The 23,190-nt window shown below is 34.8% G+C and overlaps 1 protein-coding gene across 1 annotated transcript in view; it reads left to right on the top strand.

The window, feature by feature from the left end:
* SEMA3A (semaphorin 3A) overlaps positions 1-23,190 on the top strand; it is a 224,422-nt gene that overhangs the window by 186,598 nt on the left and 14,634 nt on the right. The window contains exons 12-15 of the mRNA XM_024738433.1: positions 1,332-1,423; positions 15,245-15,286; positions 19,516-19,673; positions 22,260-22,327. Coding sequence (XP_024594201.1) covers positions 1,332-1,423; positions 15,245-15,286; positions 19,516-19,673; positions 22,260-22,327 — 360 coding nt within the window. The remainder of the gene's footprint in view (positions 1-1,331; positions 1,424-15,244; positions 15,287-19,515; positions 19,674-22,259; positions 22,328-23,190) is intronic.

The following is a 23,190-nucleotide window of genomic DNA, read 5'->3' on the forward strand; positions in this document are numbered from 1 at the left end:
TTATTTTAACAGTTTTCATTATTTATGGTTCTGAATTTAAAAATTTTTTAGTACTCTGAAGTTGATTGAACAGCATATTAATTAAACCAATTTACTAACCAAAATTGATTAGCCAGTTGTTGAAAAACCACTGTAATAAGTAATCCAAGGTGTTTACTTTGAGAAATCAGATTATTGTCATTTATCAGGTAATGGTCATTGAGCTGTTGGTAGGGGCCTCTAACTACTAAAGTCTTCCTCGTGGGAAGAAGGTGAGCAGCCAGGCTCTGAGGCTCTAACTACTTTTGTTGCTTGACAACATTCCTTCCATTTTGCTATATATTAAGTATTCATAGTAGTTCCTGGTTGCATAACAAAAATGGGAAAAACTTGTAATGTCAAGCTGGTAATTTTTTTCTTTTTTTAGTATATTTTGTTATAGAATGAAAGATTCTTTAAATTCTATAGTGCTTTACAATTTTCAAAAGTTTCACACAGATTTCATATAACCCCATAATAACCCTTTTTTTCCCCACCCCTATATTGCCCCTCCCCCTTCTGCCTCCCCACTGGTAACCACTCATTTTGTTCTCTGTGAGTCAGCTTCTTTTTTTGTTACAGTCACTAATTTGTTGACTTTTTAGATTCCATGTATAACAGATATCATACAGTGTTTGTATTTCTGTCTGACTTATTTTACTTAGTATAATGCCCTCCAAGTCCACCCAAGTTGCTATAAATGGCAACATTTCTTTTTTTTTTTATGGCTGAGTAGTAGTCCATTGTATATACATATACCACATCTCCTTTATCCATTCATCTGTTGATAGCAATTGTAAATAGTGCTGCTAGGAACATTGGAATACATGTATCTTTTTGAATTAGTGTTTTGGGTTTGTTTTGTTTTGTTTTGGCTATATACCCTGGAGTGAAATTCCTGGGTCATATACTATTTTTAGGTTTTTTTTGAGAAACCTCAACACTGTCAAACTGGTATTATTTTTAGTTTAGTTTTGTTTTTGAGACACCTGATAGTTGAGATTAAAAATACAAATAATCCAACCTAGTGATTATTATATATATATATGTTTTAATTACACAGGTTTAGGATAAAATCATCTCCAAAGCTTCAGATATTTCTAAAAATTCAACTATTTTTATTCCATAGCTATGTTTATACTTTATCTAGTTTCATGAAATGCATTTGTATGTATTACTAATGCTGTAACAATAAAATACATTTTTAAATGCTGACGTCAAAATGTTCTTTCTGGTCAAATACTGATTTCATTCATTAACACTAAACTGTTCAGATCTGTTTAAATTGTGGTCTTCTCCACTTTCTTTCAAAGATGTTGGAACCGTTCTTAAAGTAGTTTCAATTCCTAAGGAGACTTGGCATGATTTAGAAGAAGTTCTGCTGGAAGAAATGACAGTTTTTCGGGTGAGTGCTGCTTAATTTCAAGTGTCAACAAGTTCCCTTGTATGTCTTTCCCCCAGGACAGCTGCACAGTGAACTTGGTATGGACAAGCAGTCTAGCATACCCTTCTAATTAGCTTGTCAATTAGAAAGCCAGACACTAGTCAAAATAAACCTTGAAACTTTCAATGCTAGTTAAATCAAAAAATGTAAAGAAATATATCCTTGGCTCATATTTTGTTTTCTCAATGATAAATTATATGATTTACATTTTATATTATTTATGTAAGTTACCTCAATGAACAAACCCTGTGTGCCTCCTACCCTCCAAATCCCCTCTTTCACACTTAATGGTATAACTGGGATGATAGGTAACTTCCATGAATGTATTAAAGGAAATACATTCAGAATGATAACGGAATGAAGACATTTCAATAATTTTTTAGCTTATTTGTGAATTGTTTTATCATATTTTCCTAAAGAAATCATTTGTTAGCATAAAAAGTTTGAGGTTTTTATATCACTTGTGGAAAATCTGTTATGAATTCCTAGTCTACACAATTAAGAAGAGTACAGATAGTTGTCCTTTTGTCCTGAATCACTGATGGCCCAAGTAGGTTTATATAGGATTGGGGGTAGAGGCAGCAGTATATGGATTGAAGTGAGGGAGGAAAACTGAAGTAATGTAACATATACCACATTCCTTTTAGAAAGCCAGCTAGGAGGAAGAGTTTGAATTGAAGCACACCTTGATATAAATCATTTATGAAATATAACAGAGAAATAGATGCCTATCAAGGTGTTATTTCAGTTTTTGATAAAAATCTGAGACATTTATAACTGCAAAATAAACTGGAATTAGAAGAATTTCATGGACAGAAAATGAGAAAATATAGGATCTAGTCTCACAACTTAACATTATCTCATTTAGTCTCCAGAAATCTCACTTTATCTATAAAATGAAGTGGATGGATTAAAGTTTTCAGTTGATTAAATATTTTGATTGTAAGGAAAATCTTCCCAAGACTTCTTTTAGCCCCATACTTCTAGACCAGTTTATTAACACAATAGAGCTCTAGCTCACTATTCAGTAATACTTTGAAGAGAAAATAGAGTAAAATATGGCAAGCTTTTAATATATATATATTGATTCAAGTAAAGTTATGATTAGCTTTGAAACAGATAACTGGTACATCATGACACAGACATCTTGTAATAACTAAACAATGTTCTAATGGGAAGGGCTTAGGTTCTTCAGTCATAGCTAGCTACATGGCAGTTCTGTTTGGAACCCGTACAATCCCTCTGAGCTTCCCTAGCAGGAAAAATAATACCTACCTCACAAGGAAGCTAGAAGAATTAGAGACACTATATGTAGAACATCCAGGACAGTGCCAGCTCCTGTGCTCAGAATCTTATTGTCAATATAATTTTACTTGTTTTAGTTTGTCTACACTGAATATAAGACACATTCTCAGTAGCCTTCTCTACTAATCCTTGGTTTAAGTCTTAGAATAACACAATCATCATAATTCTAGTACGATTTTTAAAATCAGGCACTTGGACCTTACTTTGTCTGGTATAGAATGATGACTAATCCCTATCTTTCACCAAGTCCCATTTCATTATTTACGCATTGATACTTTATCCTACAAATTCAAAAATACAATTATGCAAATAGACTGTGTCAGTAATACAGAGCCCATCTAGATTTAGCAAACAAATTATGGGCACTGAGGGGCAGATATATATATTGCTGTCTTGTGTCCATTGTTGTGTCTCCAGAGCCTAAAGTGTGTTTTCAACCTACATACATTAAATGAATAAAGGAATCAGTATTTATGCAAAAATGAAAAATGAGAAAGCGTTTAAGGTCTTCTTAGGGAGACCCCACGTAAAGTGAGGTGCCAGAGTATGAGGAAGATAAACCGATAACAGCAAAAAGTTATCCTGCTGATTATATCTCATATTATTCTAGTAGAAAAAAATTTTTACCAATTCTGTATTTTTGGAAATCTATATTACCACCACTGTAGCAAATGAAGTTGCAGGAGTACTAAAATATTGTTATAACTTTAGAATTTCTTAACTATTTCCAGAATCTTTTACTTATGAATTTGTCGCGGTTCCTTTGCATATTCCCCTTCAGTTAATAGTATATGATTATAACAAGTTCCATTTACTAATTCAACTGTAAACAAACACGTCTACCATGGTCCTGGCACAATGCTAATCATCATCTCTGGTGATTCAGAGATGAACACTATAAACATGGTTCCTGACCTTGTGTAGCTTAGAGACTCTTCCATGTTATCCCTCATAGTTTCAAGTACTTAATTTATTATCTTTTAGTACAATTAAGTTTTATCTTGTAGAATTGTATCATTATATCATGCCATTTAAAAAAATAAGGTACTTTTTATCTATTATTTAATTATTTTCCAGGATTTTATGAATCAGAATATGTATAATTTTGCAGTAATACTGTGTTCTAGCTAATTTTCATTCCCTACATCTCTGGGAGTTTAAGTTTACGTTTCACATCTTACCTTTGTTTTTTAATAGTAAATCAAATTTTAGTTTAAAAATATTACTTTAAGCTGATCTATTAAATGACTTTTAACAAAACCTTGAGAGGTTGGAAGCCAGCCATCTTGCCAACCCAAATATTTAATGTCTATTAGATTTTGTTAGTGTTTTGCAGTTTCCAGAGAAATACACAGCCGAATTACACTTATGATAACTATTGAATGACTTTTTTGTGGTTTTTTAAGATGTCATGAGAGAGGTTCTTTATTCAGTTTTTAACAATTAGGTATGAATATGTAATATTGTGCTTTCATGGAAATGATTGTTTATGAGTTTATAATTTTGTTAAAGGATTGTTTGCAACGTGGGACACATCTTCCAGAGATAAATGTTCCATTTTTCTCCCATATTCTGTTTTATGCATTGTTGTCATTATTATTTCTTTGGCACCCAAGTAGACAAAACGTATTTGGGCAGAGTTTAGAGAAATAGTTTCTTTCAACATTCTATTCTATCAGGCAAAGTTCATACATATATTGTGGTCTAGCAATTGGAATATTTCACTGTCAAACTTTGTTTAATTTTGCAGAAGGAGGGCAAAAAACACATTAAAGCAATTTCTATAGACACTGAAACAAGCGGAGAAATGTTACAGTTTCTGTATTTTTATTTGAGCCTTGCAAGTCATTCCATTTAACATAAAATAAAATTTAAAAGGGTTAATTTGAGCACTGTGGTAGTTTGACAAGGTAAATAGACAAGGAACAGATTTAGGGTCCTGGTGGTATCTGATACTCTTGGATTTTAAAAAGAAAGACATTTAATGTCAACCAACCAGCTAATTTTACCATAATATCATCTCCAGGAGACCATGTTCATTATGTGTCTTTGCTAGACTGAATAACCAAACCTCATATAAAATCCGGAATTAAAGCCAGTACTATGTCCATTGCCATCTTGAGGTTGGTTTTAGGAAAACACCCTGGCTAATCACAGAACATTCCAGTGGTTCCAGTTACATCTAAGATACTTTTTTTCTGGGTGAAATCAAATCCCGATCAGAGTATATAAAGAAAAATATTCCTCAGTAATAAAATTTCCATTTTAGAGTAAAATTTTTGTAGGTAACAAGATGTGAGATAAAATCGGCCTTGGTATAGGACTCTAGAAATGACTTTAAATAGCCATTATATATTCAAAATGGTATCAAAGTACTAAGACACAAACCTGATTCCAAATATTACTTGTGACCATTAATTGGTGTTTGAATCTCATTTACTATGTGATTCCAAACAAGTTGGTTAAAGTCACTTGAGCCTCCACTTCTTCGTTTCATAATTTTTTTTAAATGAAGATTACTGGTAAATTGTAGCTATTGTTAACTAGTTATACAAATGAAAATCTCATTTAAAATAAATGCTTGAAAATCCTGCACCTGTACCTTGTTAAAAAAATATTCAAAAGGTATGAAAACCAGACGTATGCTGATTTTTACTTTACTCACATTGAGATTTTTTTTTTCCCAGTCCAAAGAGGGTTTTACTTTTGAGACAGTGAGGTGTTCAAGTCGCAATGCATTTAGTACAGTGGGTTTTATTTATAGTCCTATTGACTGCAAAGGATTGCAAGGCAGTTACATTGATAACGCATGCATTTTAAACCCAATTTATGCAATATTCCATGAACAGCTGAGCAAATAAAGAGTTTAATTTTCATTCAAATGTAAATCATAATTGATGCTTTCCAAAACCTAGTCTATTAACTCATTCTAAAGGAGCATCAGCATGCGTAGCATCCAGGGAGCTCTGTCAGACTCTCCTGGGATCAGCAGGTTGAAAAGCTCTGCAAGTGTGCAAGTTTAATAAGGACTAGATTAAAATATCTGAAAAAAATATATAGCAAATTAGAGTCATAGAAAATCTTGAAAAGATGCTAAGTTTTTAATTTCATTTTTACTTGAACTCCAATTAAATTTGCTCTTGAAACCAGTTTCATGAAAATGCTTATGAAGCTACATCTGTTTTAAATGAAAGTTATATTCATCACCAACTAGGGCTCAGAAAAAAATATAGCTTATTTAAATGGATGTCATCTTAATATATTGTCTATTAAAACTCAACCGCAGGCAGCATATAGCACATCCTATTCCAAACTGTTATTACTTTCCTAGTCTAAAAAATAAGTACGTTTCTTTTAATTAAGAGATTCTAGGATCTTAATTGAAGAACGTTAAAATTATAATATGGCACAATGGAATTTCTTGTGTTTTGGGGTTTGTTTTGTTTTACAATTTATGTATGAAGTGATCATTTCCATCTACCTTATACACATTTAATTTTTTGTATTGTCAATGAATGTGAAATGTCTGAAAGTTCACCAGCTTCACTTTTATATAGTTTCACTGAAGTTTTTAAAAGAACTGAGACATAGCTAACTTTCATTTTAATTATACTAGCTGTTGATTCTCTAAGAAGTACTTTCCTTGTACCTAGGCTATAAAATTTATTTCATGAAAGTCCCTATGAAGTTAGCTGCTTACATAACCACTTTTCCTGTGAAACTCTTGGAATGGAGGAAGCTGCTATGGAATATTTTCCTAGCTCTTTTAAATTCTTTGGGTTCACTTATTCCAATATTATGTAAACCGAAATACAACAGTCAGTTTTATCTTTTAAAACTAAAAATCTATGATGAATTGGCCCCTTGATTTTTGTGATTTGATGCTACTAAATTCCAAAGATCTTATTTCTGTATAGAGAAAATTGGTAGATATTTCTTTCATCATAGTTGTCTTTACGATTGACAGTTCCTGTAGAAAATTATTTTTAATATCATTAAACTCTGAAAATGGGAAATTATGGGAAATCTCTAACTTATCCCATCAAATTAATTTACATTCTAAATTATTTGTCTCATTTGTGTCTCAGGCAGGTTGTCTTAAATTTGTTAACAAAATTCTGTGCTCAGCTTAGATGTTAGGGTTCAAAGTGGAAATTTGCAATTCTGCAGTACTCAGGGGGTAATTAAAGCCACAAGAGTGGATAAGCCCACCAGGAGCATAATGTGGCATCCAAAGAAGAGTAGAAAGGAGTCAGCAAGGCAAGGCAAATATATGAGGAATGGCTGGAGATAGAAAAGACTGAAAAAGGCTAAGAATAGTCAATAAAGAGTTTCAAGGCATAATGAAACCTAAAGGAGGAAGCAGTCAAGAAGAAATGACTGGTCAATAGTGCCATATCAAACAAGAACTCCAGCAATAATAATAGACTGAAAGCTTCCATTCAGCATCAGTGATTTCTCTTTCTGAGAATCGTAGGCCACCTCTCTAGAGTAAGGGCTAGACTCAGTGGGCTGAGGGATGAATGGCACTGAATGGGACATGAAGAAGTAAAGATGGTGAGTATAGAATATTCAGATTATTTTCAAAGAAATTACAGCTAACATTAAAGGATTAAGGAAAAACTTCTTTTAAAGGATGGCCTCCTTTATCTCATATACAAATTCAGTTGAAGGAACAGAGTATAATGGGGAGAGTAAAAGAGATAGGAGAGAAGGGGGAAAATTGGTAGGGAATTCATTTATTCATTCATTCACTCATTCATTATTTAACAAATATTTATTGACAACTTGCAAATTACACTTAACCTTTGAACAACTTGGGGGTTAGGCGCACCAACCCTTCAGGCAGGGGAAAATCTGAGTATAACTTTACAGTTGGCCCTCCATATCTGTGGTTTTGCATCAATGGATTCATCCAGTGCTGATGGTGTAGTACTATAGTATTTACAATTGAAAAAAATCCACATCTAAGTGGACCCACAAAGTTCAAACCCCTTTTGTTCAAGGGTCAACTGTAGGAGCAACAATCCCAGGTATGTGGCAGTGCACGAAACAGCCCCAAATCCCAGGCCTAAATTAGTGTGTCGGGCGGTAGGGGGGTGGGGAGGGCTGGGGCCAGGGGAAGATAAACAATTAAGAAAACATATGAGAGATTGGTTCAAAATGATGTAGTAGAAGGGCATGCTCTCAATCCCTCTTGCAAGAACACCAGAATCACAACTAACTGCTGAACAGTCATCAACAAGAAGACACTGGAACTCACTAAAACAGATACCCCCCATCCAAAGACAAAGGAGAAGCCACAGTGAGATGGTAGGAGGGGTGCCATCACAATAAGATCAAATCCCATAATTGCTGGGTGGGTGACTTACAAACTGGAGAACACTTATACCACAGAAGTCCACACACAGGAATGAAGGTTCTGAGCCCCACGTCAGGCTTCCCAACCTGGGGGTCTCGCAATGGGAGGAGGAATTCCTAGAGAATCAGACTTTGAAAGCTAGTGGGATTTCATTGCAGGCCTCTGACAGGACTGGGGGAAACAGAGACTCCACTCTTGGAGGGAACACACAAAGTAGTGTGCGCATCGGGACCCAGGGGAAGGAGCAGCGACCCCATAGGACACTGAACCAGACCTACCTGCTAGTGTTGGAGGGTCTCCTGCAGAGGTGGGGGTGGGGGGGCTGTGGCTCACCGTGGGGACAAGGACACTTGCAGCACAAGTTCTGGGAAGTACTCCTTGGCATGAGCCCTCCCAGAGTCCGCCAATAGCCCCAGCCAAGAGCCTGGGTAGGTTCCAGTGTTGGGTCACCTCAGGCCAAACAACCAACAGGGAGGGAACCCAGCCCCATCCATCAGCAGTCAAGTGGATTAAAGTTTTACTGAGCTCTGCCCACCAGAGCAACAGTCAGCTCTACCCACCACCAGTCCCTCCCATCAGGAAACTTGCACAAGCCTCTTAGATAGCCTCATGCACCAGAGGGCACACAGCAGAAGCAAGGAGAACTACAATCCTGCAGCCTGTGGAACAAAAACCACATTCACAGAAAGATACACAAGATGAAAAGGCAGAGGGCTATGTACCAGATGAAGGAACAAGATAAAACCCCAGAAAAACAACTAAATGAAGTGTAGACAGGCAACCTTCCAGAAAAAGAATTCAGAATAGTGACAGTTACGATGATCCAGGACCTTGGAAAAAGAATGGAGGCAAAGATCGAGAAGATGCAAGAAATGTTTAAAAAAGACCTAGAAGAATTAAAGGACAAACAAAACAGAGATGAACAGTACAATAACTGAAATGAAAAATACACTAGAAGGAATCAACAGCAGAATAACTGAGGCAGAAGAACAGATAAGTGACCTGGAAGACAGAATGTTGGGATTCATTGCTGCAGAACAGAATAAAGAAAAAAGAATGAAAAGACATGAAGACAGCCTAAGAGACCTCTGGGACAACATTAAATGCAACAATATTCGCATTATAGGGCTCCCAGAAGGAGAAGAGAGAGAGAAAGGACCCGAGAAAATATTTGAAGAGATTATAGTCCACAACTTGCCTAACATGCGAAAGGAAATAGCCACCTAAGTCCAGGAAGCACAGAGAGTCCCATACAGGATAAACCCAAGGAGAAACACACCGAAACACATAGTAATCAAATTGGCAAAATTTAAAGACAAAGAAAAATTATTAAAAGCAGAACTTTACAGACAAGCAGAAGCGAAGAGAATTCAGCACCACCAAACCAGCTCTACAACAAATGCTAAAGGAATTTCTCTAAGTGGGAAACACAAGAGAAGAAAAAGACGCACAAAAACAAACCCAAAACAATTAAGAAAGTGGTAATAGGAACATCATATAGATAATTACCTAAAATGTGAATGGATTAAATGCTCCAACCAAAAGACACAGACTGGCTGAATGGATACAAAAATGAGACCCATCTATATGCTGTCTACAAGAGACCCACTTCACACCTAGGGACACATACAGACTGAAAGTGAGGGGATGGAAAAAGATATGCCATGCAAATGGAAATCAATAAAAGCTGGAGTAGCAATACTCATATCAGATAAAATAGAGTTTAAAATAAAGAATGTTACAAGAGAAAAGGAAGGACACTACATAGTGATCAAGGGATCAATCCAAGAAGAAGATATAACAATTATAAATGTCTATGCACCCAACATAGGAGTACCTCAATATATAAGGTAACTGCTAAGAGCTATAAGAGAGGAAATCGACAGTAACACAGTAATAGTGGGGACTTTAACACCTCACTTACACCAATGGACAGATCATCCAAAATGAAAATGCAGAAGCTTTAAATGACACAATAGACCAGATAGATTTAATTGATATTTATAGGACATTCCATCCAAAAACAGCAGATTACACATTCTCCTGAAGTGCACATGGAAATTTCTCCAGGATAGATCACATCTTGTGTCACAAATCAAGCCACAGTAAGTTTAAGAAAACTGAAATCCTATCAAGCATCTTTTCTGACCACAACACTATGAGAGTAGAAATCAATTACAGGGGAAAAAACATAAAAAACACAAATACATGGAGGCTAGACAATACGTTACTAAATAACCAAGAGATCACTGAAGACATCAAAGAGGAAATCAAAAAATACCTGGAGACAAATGACAGTGAAAACACAACGATCCAAAACCTATGGGATGCAGCAAAAGCAGTTCTAAGAGGGGCGTCTATAGCTATACAAGCCTACCTAAAGAAACAAGAAACATCTCAAATAATCTAACCTAACACCTAAAGGAACTAGAGAAAGAAGAACAAACAAAACCCAAAGTTAGCAGAAGGAAAGAAATCATAAAGATCAGAGCAGAAATAAATGTCATAGAAACAAAAAAAAAACTGTAGCAAGGATCAATAAAACTAAAGGCTGGTTCTTTAAGAAGATAAACAAAATTGATAAACCATTAGTCAGACTCATCAAGAAAAAGAGGGAGAGGACTCAAGTCAATATTAGAAATGAAAAAGAAGTTACAACGGACACTGCAGAAATACAAAGAATCCTAAGAGACTACTACAGGCAACTCTATGCCAATAAAATGGACAACCGGGAAGAAATGGACAAATTCTTAGAAAGGTATAACCTTCCAAGACTGAACAAGGAAGAAATAGAAAATATGAACAGACCAATCACAAGTAATGAAATTGAAACTGTGATTAAAAATCTTCCAAAAACAAAAGTCCAGAACTAGATGGCTTCACAAGTGAATTCTTTCAAACATTTAGAGAACAGCTAACACCCATCCTTCTCATACTCTCCCAAAAAATTGCACAGGGGGCTTCCCTGGTGGCGCAGTGGCTGAGAATCTGCCTGCCAATGCAGGGGACACGGGATCGAGCCCTGGTCTGGGAAGATCCCACATGCCGCGGAGCAGCTAGGCCTGTGAGCCACAACTACTGAGCCTTTGCATCTGGAATTTGTGCTCCACAAGAAGAGAGGCTGCAACAGTGAGAGGCCCGTGCACCGCGATGAAGAGTGGCCCCCGCTCGCCACAACTAGAGAAAGCCCATGCACAGAAACGAAGACCGAACACAGCCATAAATAAATAAATTAATTAATTAAAAATTACACAGGAAGGAACACTCCCAAATTCATTCTTGCGGCCACCATCACCCTGATACCAAAACCAAAGATACTACGAAGGAAAATTACAGACCAATGTTATTCATGAATATAGATGCAGAAATCCTCAACAAAATACTAGCATACAGAATCCACCAACACATTAAAAGGATCATACACCATGATCAAGTGGGATTTATCCCAAGGATGCAAGGATTCTTCAGTATATGCAAATCAATCAATGTGATATACCATATTAAACTCGCAACATGTAGGATCTTCCCGGACCGGGGCACGAACCTGTGTCCCCTGCATCGGCAGGTGGACTCTCAACCACTGCGCCACCAGGGAAGCCCCAAACATCATTCTTAATGGTGGAAAACTGAAATCATTTCCTAAAGATCACAAACAAGACAAGGATGTCCACTCTCACCACTATTATGCAACATAGTTTTGGAAGTCCTAGCCATGGCAGTCAGAGGAGAAAAAGAAATAAAAGGAATAGAAATTGGAAAAGAAGAAGTAAAACTGTCACTCTTTGCAGATGACATGATACTATACATAGAGAATCCTAAAGATGCCACCAGAAAACTATTAGAGCTAATCAATGAATTTGGTAAAGTTGCAGGATACAAAATGAATGCACAGAAATCTCTTGCATTCCTATACACTAATGCTGAAAGAGAAATTAGGTAAACACTCCCATTGCAACAAAAAGAATAAAATACCTACGAATAAGCTTATCTAAGGAGACAAAAGACCCGTATGCAGAAACTATAAGACACTGTTGAAAGAAATTAAAGATGATACCAACAGATGGGGAGATATACCATGTTCTTGGATTGGAAGAATCAATATTGTGGAGATGACTGTACTACCCAAAGCAATCTACAGATTCAGTGCAATTCCTATCAAATTACCAATGGTATGTTTTACAGAACCAGAACAAAAACTCTTCAAAAAAAGTTATTTGCAAACGAATCAACAGACAAAGGGTTAATCTCCAAAATATATAAACAGCTCATGCCGTTTAATATTAAAAAACAAACAACCCAATCCAAAAATGTGCAGAAGACCTGAATAGACATTTCTCCAAAGAAGACATACAGATGGCCAAGAAGCACATGAAAAGCTGCTCAACATCACTAATTATTAGTGAAATGAAATCAAAAGTACAATGAGGTATCACCTCACACCAGTTAGAATGGCCATCATCAGAAAATCTACAAACAACAAATGCTGGAGAGGGTTTGGAGAAAAGGGAACCCTCTTGCACTGTTGGTGGGAATGTAAATTGATACAGCCACTGTGGAGGCTCCTTAAAAAACTAAAAATAGAATTACCATATGACCCAGCCATCCCACTACTGGGCATATACCCTGAGAAAACCATAATTCAAAAAGACACATGCACCCCAACGTTCATTGCAGCACTGTTTGCAATAGCCAGGTCATGGAAGCAACCTAATGCCCATCGACAGATGAATGGATAAAGAAGATGTGGTACATACATACAATGGAATATTACTCAGCCATAAAAAGGAATGAAATTGGATCATTTGTAGAGACGTGGATGAATCTAGAAACTGTCATACAGAGTGAAGTAAGTCAGAAAGAGAAAAACAAATATTGTATATTATCGCATATATGTGGAATGTTGAAAAATGGTACAGATGAACGGGATTGCAGGGCAGAAATTGAGACAGACGTAGAGAACAAACGTGTGGACACCAAGGGGAGAAAGGGGCGGGGGTGGGGGGGGTGTGATGAATTGGGCGATTGGGATTGACATGTATACACTGATGTGTATAAAATGGATGACTAATAAGAGTCTGCTGTATAAAAAAGTAAAATTCATAAATTCAAAAAAAAAAAAACATGTGAGATGCCTCTGCTGCTGTCCTCATATCCTGTCAACCTCACCTCTATTTCCCACTGTGTGTCTTTCAGTTTTTGCCCCAGCACTTCCGTGACAGGCAAAAGGGCAAGCAAGAGTCACAACTGAGGGTGTGGGAGATTTAACAACCCTGTGGGCATCCAAAGAGTAATGGAATATTTCCATATTTATATATGTATAAAACTTTTCTTGGTACAAGCCTCAGTGGATAGTTTAGAGAGTCATTGTCTACTATCCTCAGATTTTGTCTCAGTGGTACTTATGTGACCTACTTTTTATTGACTTTTCCTCCCTCCTCTCAATCCTTAGTTCCTTACTCTTACTCCCTACCTTCAGATAAGAGCTTTGAGGTATTGGAGGAAACTCACCTCCTATACCTATATGACTCAAGATAAATGTCATATATAAATCATATATGCATAAATGTTATATATATGTATTTCTAGATAGTGATAAGCACTCGAGAGAAAAACTAAAGCAAGGAAAGGATATGGGAGTGTGTGTGCACATGTGTTGAGTGTGTATGTTGTGCATGTGAAGGAGGAGAGATTTGAATAAACACTATGTGATGAGCACATTTGTAAAGTATTTTATATTTATTAATTCATTTAATCGTCTTAGCAGTCCTATGAGGAAGGTACCATTGTTTTCATTTTTCAGATGAGAAAACTAAATTCGAGATTCTATACCACACCTAGTATCACACTTCTGGCCAAGTTTGTGTTACTACTATTTGAACCCATACATTTGACCCCAGAGTGCAACTCTTTACCCTTTCTTCAGGGCTTAACTTCAGTCACCTACACAGGGAGACCTTTCAGGATTTTGTTCTTCCCACCTAAGCCTCTTTGTCATCAGCTGTCTCTGAAAGCCCCCAGCCGTTTCTTCTTAGAGTTGTGTTTGTCATTGATGAGACATAGGATGGAGCACAGTTAAATGAAAGTGAATCTAAGAGTATAAGCGAATACATTCAGGTGAATAGCCTTTTGGTGGTCTAAGTTATTCAAAGAACAGTCTTTATTTATGCAACATACATAGGTTTATGATAAGCTTTAGCAGAACACTTCAGCAAAGTGTATTGGTGATTACTTCCCTAGTCCTGACTGCTCTAGATGAGCCTGTTGATAGAAATTAAAGAGATTATGTTCTCCAGCAGAGACCTGAAGTGAAGGTCTTTGTGTCTTAGTCATTTTAATAATAAAGAAATAATCTCATCCCAACTGAGCTCTCACAGTTCTTGACAGCTGGAAACCAGCTTAGTACTCTCAGCTCATCCTTGGCGCTATTAGGAGCTGGCCTGACAGTCTCACGTATGCCATGGTCTTGGTGTTCTCCAGTTGAACATACAAATTTTCACAGATCCCCAACATCAGATGAGGCCATTCTCAGACCATTATGAATCAAAAAAAAAAAAAAGGCAAGACCATTCTGTAATCATGTCTGAATATCTAAACACAGAAAAGAACGTAAACGTTGTCCAAACAATAAAAATGACCAAATATCTCCCTACCCTGCCCTAGTGAGTGATTGCTACTTTACCTATCACTACTTTAGCTTCACTGTTTTTCCCTCCTAAATAAGACTTATGAAGATACCTAATCATAGAATTACCTCTGCTTTTTGACAGCATCCAATGCAAAGCAAAGCCCTACTTCCTGGAACCCTTCCTTAAGTTACCTAACGCAAGCCCAAAACGTATAAGTCCTTTCCATCCCTCTTACTGAGCTTCCCATGAACAGTGGGCAATAAACCCAACCTGATTCATGGGTATGTTCCTGATGGTCGTTAACTGGAGGATGCACTTATTGTCTGCTCCATACATACAACACTTGTCTATGCAATTTCTTTTACATGTCTTATTTCCCAATTATAGTGCTTCTTACAGGCACTGAAGTTATCTTTTTGGAAATTTATGTTGGTATTTTATGACTTTTCTAATTGACTAAACAATTCACATTTTGTTTTTCTTCTTTAGGAACCAACTGCTATTTCAGCAATGGAGCTTTCCACTAAGCAGGTACTATATTCTATATTTTGTTAATTTTATGTTTCAAATAGATAAATATGTTCCATCAGATTTTATGGATTTATTAACAGTTGTTCAAAAAACAAGAGAAAAAATTCTTACAATAACTAGTAGGAAACTAAAGATAATTTTCATTGCCCTCGTGCTTTTGACCAGTCTCATATATGTCCTATAAATATATTTCTTAGATCACTATTTGTTGTAAATTTTCATTTATAGCATTTCTTTTTTGGTCATTATAATATAATTTACTCAGTAATTATTTTCATCTGTCTATCCTTTAAAATAACATTGGTGACTATTTCAGAATATAAATAAATTTATAATTTAATTTGTATGTATAAACAGAATACATTATATAGGGTAATAAAATTATGCACTGGACTATATATTTTTGGGGGATTTTTACTTAAAAGTTAATTTTACTTTTTCAGTAGTATTGTGTGCTAGAGAAAACATTTAGTTTGGCTAAATATAAAAGGGAAGCAGCAAAATGGTCACTGCCAAATGATGTTATTAAACTCCATGGATTCAAAGGTTAAGGGCAGCGTGTTAATAGTCTTTTCATTCACGTTGAATGAATGCTTTGGCAAGACTCTTAAGAAACACAAATGACTTCTAAATGCTCAATGATATGGGCAAAACAAATATAATTTTAACTTCTAATGAATTACCTTTTCCACATAAATGTTACCTAGCCTTTCTATCCAGTATATCAAAGGTAGCTAAAAAGAAAAAAATGGCTTGGATCCTGAGTTGAAATTAATTATTAAATAACCTAGAAGAAAAAGCCAGGAAGGAGTAGGGAGCCCTTTACTCACTGTAAACTTACATACAAGTTTTGTATGAAAACTTATATACAAAATTATTGAATCTGAGAATGATTTGGTGAATCTTATTTCTTAACTGTTTACATGTTGTATCTCTGACCATACATTATTCCTCATACAGGATGCTAAAATACTGTGCCACTGAAACTCAGTATATATCCTTTCCACACATTCATATCAAAATAGATTGATAATCTCCAAGCTATTTAGAGAAATCCAGAGTGCAGATATTATTGACCTGATACTGTCATCTTACACTTCGTAAGTGTGTGTTCACCTGTTCTTGTAATCTAAAAATTGTCAAATGTTGGCAAGGAAATCCGGGGATTTCCAGGATAGTAGCTAGACCAAGATATTCTTTCCTGTAATGATTTTTTAAATTATTTACTTATTTTCTGCTAGACTTCTTTGTCAACGTTAATTACATTGCATCTAGTTTTGTAAATCATTTCTTTCTGTTTTAACGTGTTTAAACCTACTTTAAGAATTGCCTATTAAATGCAACACATTTCACCAAAAAACAAACACAAACAATTTATCAACCTAAAATACTATGTTAGAAGAAAGTGTCCCTAGCCTTCATTTTCCATTACTGGAAAATTTTCACAACATTAGATGGAGTTTCATTTCCATTCAGTTGTGACTGGAGTTTGATTTCATTCAGATGTGACTCAATTTCATTTATGCTCATGGAAATTTTAAAACTGAGGCAGTAGTTTCATGAGGGAGAAGCAGTGTTGCAACTAATTTTCTGGTTAAATGGGCTCATCTCCTGCTATGAACCACAACTTGTTAAGGAGGTTAGTGAGAAAGCCTGTGGTGATGTTAAATTGGGCAGAAAAACATGTCAGGTTATTTGCTGGTGACTGGATTATGCTCAATGGTGCCTGCAAGCGTCCCCCATATTTCATTTAAGTAGCATAATTCATTGTGAAAATCATTAATAGTACTGCAGAATAATCGTTAAATATAAACTACATTGAATTGTATTTAATTTGGGGCATTTTATCACACTTTAGGTTTTCATTACAATAATTTCAGTTGTCATATTTTTGGTTTCATATTCTTCTCATGTATTATTTCTCTGATTTTCTCCTAAAGGAATCTGACAGATTTAGATATTATCATTTGGATAACAACTCCTTTACTACTCAGTGCCATATTCTTATAGAAATCTATAAGTATGAATTTCATTCATGCTTCTTAAAAGTTATTGGCCAAACATAGAAATCTTTTTCTTAGGTATAACCAACTTGGTCAGTAGCTTTTAAAATAGTTATGACCACAGTATATGGTTTGGCATGTCTGTATTCACCAATGCCAACCATGCTTCTAGAAACTGCTGCCCCATTTTAACTAGTTTAATTGTTGTTTAAACATTATGTTTGTTTCATTTTTTATCATATTGAGATTGCTGGCCTTCAATACAATCTAAGTTTTTTTTTTTAAAGGTGCTTTTGGAAGAGAGAAAGAATAGGAGGGGAAAAAAAAGAATAAAGAATTTCTTTCCATTAGTTAAGTTCCCTGTTAATATTTTTCAAATTATGATCAACTGTTATCACATGCAGGTTCTATAGATGCTTTAAGAGCGGTACAAATCAATATAATTTTCTCTCAACCGAAAAACTTAATAATACTTCATCTTTTCCTCCCAGAGACTTTAACTACCATTTCTTAATTTGCCATGGTTTGTAGCATCTTTCAATATAATAATACAAGGTGAATATAGTAAGAAGTTGATTTTCTGTAATATATTCCATATTCTATATATTCTACTATGTTCATATACTATAAATATTCTTCACTTACTGAAATGGAATAAGCAATCAGTATATCTGCCTCCATAATAATTTAGTTTTTATTGTATTATTTCGTACCCCTTTTTTTCCATTTCTTATATTAAGATATAAGTAAGTTGGTTAGCTTTCAGCATATAATTATTTTCTAAAGGTACTCCTTATACCCTCAATAATTTCATAGATTCTAATAGTTACTTATATCTTCATTTAAACATATCTATTTACATATGTAGTCCCATCTTTGAGAGCCTTTTGGAAATGCAGTTTTAATTATATCCATTGCTGACTGTTAGACAATTCGTTATAGTAAAAGAGCACACCATGGTTCAGAGACTGGCTTTTCTGTAACTTATTTTCATTTATATAGTGGAAAATTAAAATACACTTTTGAGGTCTTTTTCATATGTACTGTCATGTTTCAGTATTTTCACAACTTTTATTTAATGTTTTATTATAATTATTCAATCATCTAAAGCAAGAAAGGGAGCTATGACACCAATTACAGTAAAATGTAGAAAAGTCACACAACAGTCTTATTTGTATGTCATTTTGTATTTACATAAATTTGCAACTGGTATGCTACATTGGTTCAACTTTGTTAAAGGTACTTTTTAACTTGTATTGAAATCCTGAAGTAGTTACTGTTAGAAAGCTTTTTTCCCCCCAATTCTGGCTCCTTTGATAATTTCAAATTCACTGAAGATAGTGGCAGCATAGACATTTTATCTAGATATATACTTTAAAGATCTAGTTAAACATGCTCATTTTATGAATAAGGAAGTTAAGTCTTAGAAAAATTATGTGAAAGGCCCAAGATCACAAGAGAGTTAATGTCAGGCAAGACCTAGGATCCAGGTATGTTGATGCCCAATACCCCACTTTTTCCCACAACACTTGAGTTTTTTGTTCAAGTCCACGGCACCAGCCAGAGTATACTTGATTCCCCTATCTGAGATCTTTCGCATGAGAAATAATTGAGTACTTTTGTTTAAAGTAATCTTCCTGGAGGTAGTGCAAAGGCAAGACATTTAGCGTTGAGCAAAACTTCTTACCAATGCAAGTGCCAAAACTTCACCCTTTCGCTTCTTATAGGAGGGCAGACTGCGTTACAGGCAATTCAGTAGGGCACCCAAGAGTCAAAAGCAAAAGATCCCTGCCTCAAGACCAATCAGAATACATGACAATGTAGATAATCTGATTAATCAAAATTATAAACAGTAGAAATTTAAAAAGCAACCTAAGAGCAAAGACTGAAGGTTTGAACTTTATATTGCTCACTGTCTAAAATTTTTTATTTTTATGAGATTTAATTGACATATAACTATTGCTGTCTTCCTTTATCTTCCCTTGGTTTTACACTTATAAAATATACCTGTTTCAGTCAACTATTTAGATTTTGGTCTTGCTCTATTTTAAATGGTCACATTTCCTGCCAGGCCTTTGAAGAAACTACCAATAATGGAATGTTTTTAAACCCACAGATATAAATGCATCTTTGCTAAGCTGGAACCTTTTTTGTTGTTGTTTTTAAGAAAAAAATAGATTTGAAAAACAAGGTAGATTTTGTCCTAACAGTAAACTCTTTCCACAGCAACAACTATATATCGGCTCTACTGTGGGAGTCACACAGCTCCCTTTACACAGATGTGATATTTACGGGAAAGCCTGTGCAGAGTGCTGCCTTGCCCGAGACCCTTACTGTGCCTGGGATGGCTCTTCATGCTCTCGCTATTTTCCTACTGCAAAGAGGTAGGAGGAATATTAGAAATAAACACAGTGTTTCATATTTATCTTATCTGATTCCATTTTTGGAACAACTTCTTCATATAAATACATCACCTTTTTTCTGATGAATAAAATGAGGTGTTATACTTCAGGGAACTCTTAGACACCTCCTAAACGTTGTACCCAAGCTTGGTTTACTTTTGTTTTAAAAAACAAAAACACTTTCTTATTTTGACAAAATAGTCATTTCAACGTATTCTCTACTACTCACTTAAGGCTACCTTTGCCCCTTGATATTCACCAGTATTTTAGAAACAAGCAATAGTAGATGAAGTAATATACAATACTTGCTAATATAAACCTAAGGATTTACAGTATGCACATGAACATATTGAAACCTTTAATAGAAATTAACATTATTAAGCCAATGCATTATAGGAGCAGTAAAATTTGTTTTGTTTTTTTATCTTAGCTAATGTTTTACAAGAAGGTAAGAACGTGGCTTTTTTCATTGCTAGTGAGATGTGTTCTACAACATTTGGATCATTTTAAAGGTTTTGGAAAAATATTAGGGAAAAGAAATAACCCTAATATCTACTTAAATATTTTGATTACACACTAGATAATATTGACTGTAGCGTTAAATCATCTACAACTTAAATCTTTCATATAGTCAGTCCGTATGGATTAAAACACAGTTACCTTGTTAATAATAATATTAAATAATAAATATTAAGTTATTATTCCACTTAATAAATATGCAATTTTCTTAAGCCTTCAATATTCAGAATTTAGACAACATGTTAGTATTACTTTCATATACGTATTGACTTTGTTGGAAGTTTAAATTTAAAACAAGAACTTAGTGTGGAGGTAATGTGTTATTGATCAAAGAAACCATGGATAATTTAATAAATAGGAATATGCTGTTTTCACAGCAATTAAATTAAATTAATTAAGAATAAGGTTTTATGCTTCTTAAAAATCAGTTAGCTCTAAAGAGCCTCTAATGTTGCTTGAAAGTGTGAAATTCTTGTTTGAACTAAAAATGGGTATTATTTCCTTTCCATGTGAAAATATATAACATTGCCTAATTTAGTAATAATCCATTTGAATTTTAAGCTTTTATTAATGAGAAAGAAGATAAAAATAAGATCATAACTACATCTATAATAAGTTAAAAAGCTGGATGTTATTATACATTTGAAATGTGTTTATTGCATACCTAGAATCCAAGATTGAAGGAATTATCATTAACACATTTTTGTTGTGCCTTGCAGATTTTACTTAATCCAATTTCATGTGTCTTTGAAAAGGATGTTTAGAGGCCTCACAATTTATATATTCTTTGTGACGGCATTTTTCAAAAGCTTCAATGGCAATAAAAAACGCCTTCCCAAATGCTTTGTGGTTCGTGTTTCACAAGTTCCCTTGTTGGCTCAATTTTAAAATGTGCAACATCTGTTTGATAGTCTCACCAATTCTACAAATAGAAATCTATAAATACCTGGGACTTCTAAATTTATGAATACAGTAACAAATTCCATGTTTGCAATTCTCAGTGGCCTTTGTGAGAGCTCTTTTCAAGGATGGTAACTAACTTTGCAGCAAGACAATACCCATTAAAATAGATGCAGAAAACAGATGGGCAAGTGTCCCCAGTCTTTTCGAGTCAGTCACACAGAGCCAGTCTCCAGTTTTAGCCTTCAACTACACATCTAGTTGGCACCACAACGGCTGGAGCCAACCTCCTTCCTCCCAGTCAACCAGTAGCCAAATGTAGAGAGAGGACTCCCAGAATGCACTGTAAGTAACATGATCTGAGCAGTAGAATGCAGGAGAAATTAATTTCGAGTTTTATAGCAAATTTAGCTTTTCTTTTAGAGGTAAGTTCGTCTTCTCTCCCACCTTCCTCTGATAAAAGGAGGAGCCTTGCTCCACGGTATTTGTTGTTGTTTTTGTCCTTTTATTCACTTCGCAGGTAAATTGGTTTGCAATCAAAACCATGTAATCATAAAAGAAATGTTTTATAAAAAAAAGTTGGTATAGCAACCAAAAAGAAAAATTAAAGACTAACTTACAAGTAGAATTCATAGTCTTAATAGTATAATTTAACAAAAGTCTATTTAAGGAATTATGTGTAAGTATTAAGAGAAAGAGAACATTCATGTGAGTTTTAATTTTCAGGCTTACTCCCTCATTAGAGATTAGGAAAAGAAGTTTAATTCTATTCATTGAATAAATGGGTTGCTCTTCTATATTTTGTGCTTTATCCTCAGATTTTAAGATACTAAGAATTTTAGATTTTCTAGATGTTAGATACTTACTGACTGACATTCAGTAGCAAAAAGAAACCATGAATTTTCTGTTATCAATACTTTGAAAGACTTTTTGTTCATTGTTAGTACATTTATATACTATTTTCCATTTTGATCATCTTGCAGACTACTATTATAGGTATAATGATCTACTTTTAAAAAATCTTTTAGGCAGATGTAGATGCATCTCTTCTGATAAACTTCCAGGGTCTTTGACTCTTCTCAGTTCTTATGACAAATTCCCAAGAGGGAATAGAGATACAGTAATAATTTTTAAATATAATTGTTTTAGACGCACAAGACGACAAGATATAAGAAATGGAGATCCACTGACTCACTGTTCAGACTTACAACACCATGGTAAGTTATAGCATTTTTAATCTTTCAACTTGCTAACACCAGGGTAAAACCATAAGCAATAATGCATATACGCACACATGCATACAAGTTATACACCTCTGCCAGAATACTTAGAGAAGTGCAACTGAAGAGAAAGAAAATCTTGTAGAAAGAAAATTCCAATGAACACAAAGCACTGAATTATGTTTTATTATTGTAGGTATGATAAATTCAGGATGTTAGACCCTTACGAGACTTAATGCTCAATTTTCTCATGTTAACCAAAAGGAGTCAAGTTTAAGCGCACGCTTTGTATGTGGTAGCAACCGGAGAGTAGTAGGCAGCAAATATATTCATTTAAATATATCAAAGAAGAAAGTGTAGTCTTAAAATAAGCCATGCAAATTACTCATTAATATACTCGTAATATGGACCCAGTATATTATTACTGGGCATCCTACTCAAGTAGAAGATGGTTTGGATGTCTTCACTCTGATTTAGTAGGATAGTCCCTTGAACTGGGGATTTTGGACCAAGTTCGTTTTATGTTTCCTAAATGATGTCAAGGCCTATTTAATGTCAAGTTGCTTATTTAATGATGAAATATCAACCAGTCTTCATTTAAAACGCAGTAAAATGGTAGTATAGCTCATCCCCCCCACCCCCACTTCAACCCTTTACAAAAACAATAATTAGGCTATGCTTCCCCCTGCTGGGAAAACTCAGCAATGACATCACTGCTAACGAGCAGCTCAGTTAAAAATGGCTATCAAATGTAAACATTTTACATGTAATTGAACGTAATTATCCTTTAACTTTTTTGGTGCGTTTTACATTAATCTTAAAAGCAGGTATACTATTTTTTATCATTTACTTGGATTTGA

The sequence above is a fragment of the Neophocaena asiaeorientalis genome, unplaced genomic scaffold (assembly GCF_003031525.2).
Source record: "Neophocaena asiaeorientalis asiaeorientalis breed wild unplaced genomic scaffold, Neophocaena_asiaeorientalis_V1.1 scaffold89, whole genome shotgun sequence".
Lineage (NCBI taxonomy): Eukaryota > Metazoa > Chordata > Mammalia > Artiodactyla > Phocoenidae > Neophocaena > Neophocaena asiaeorientalis.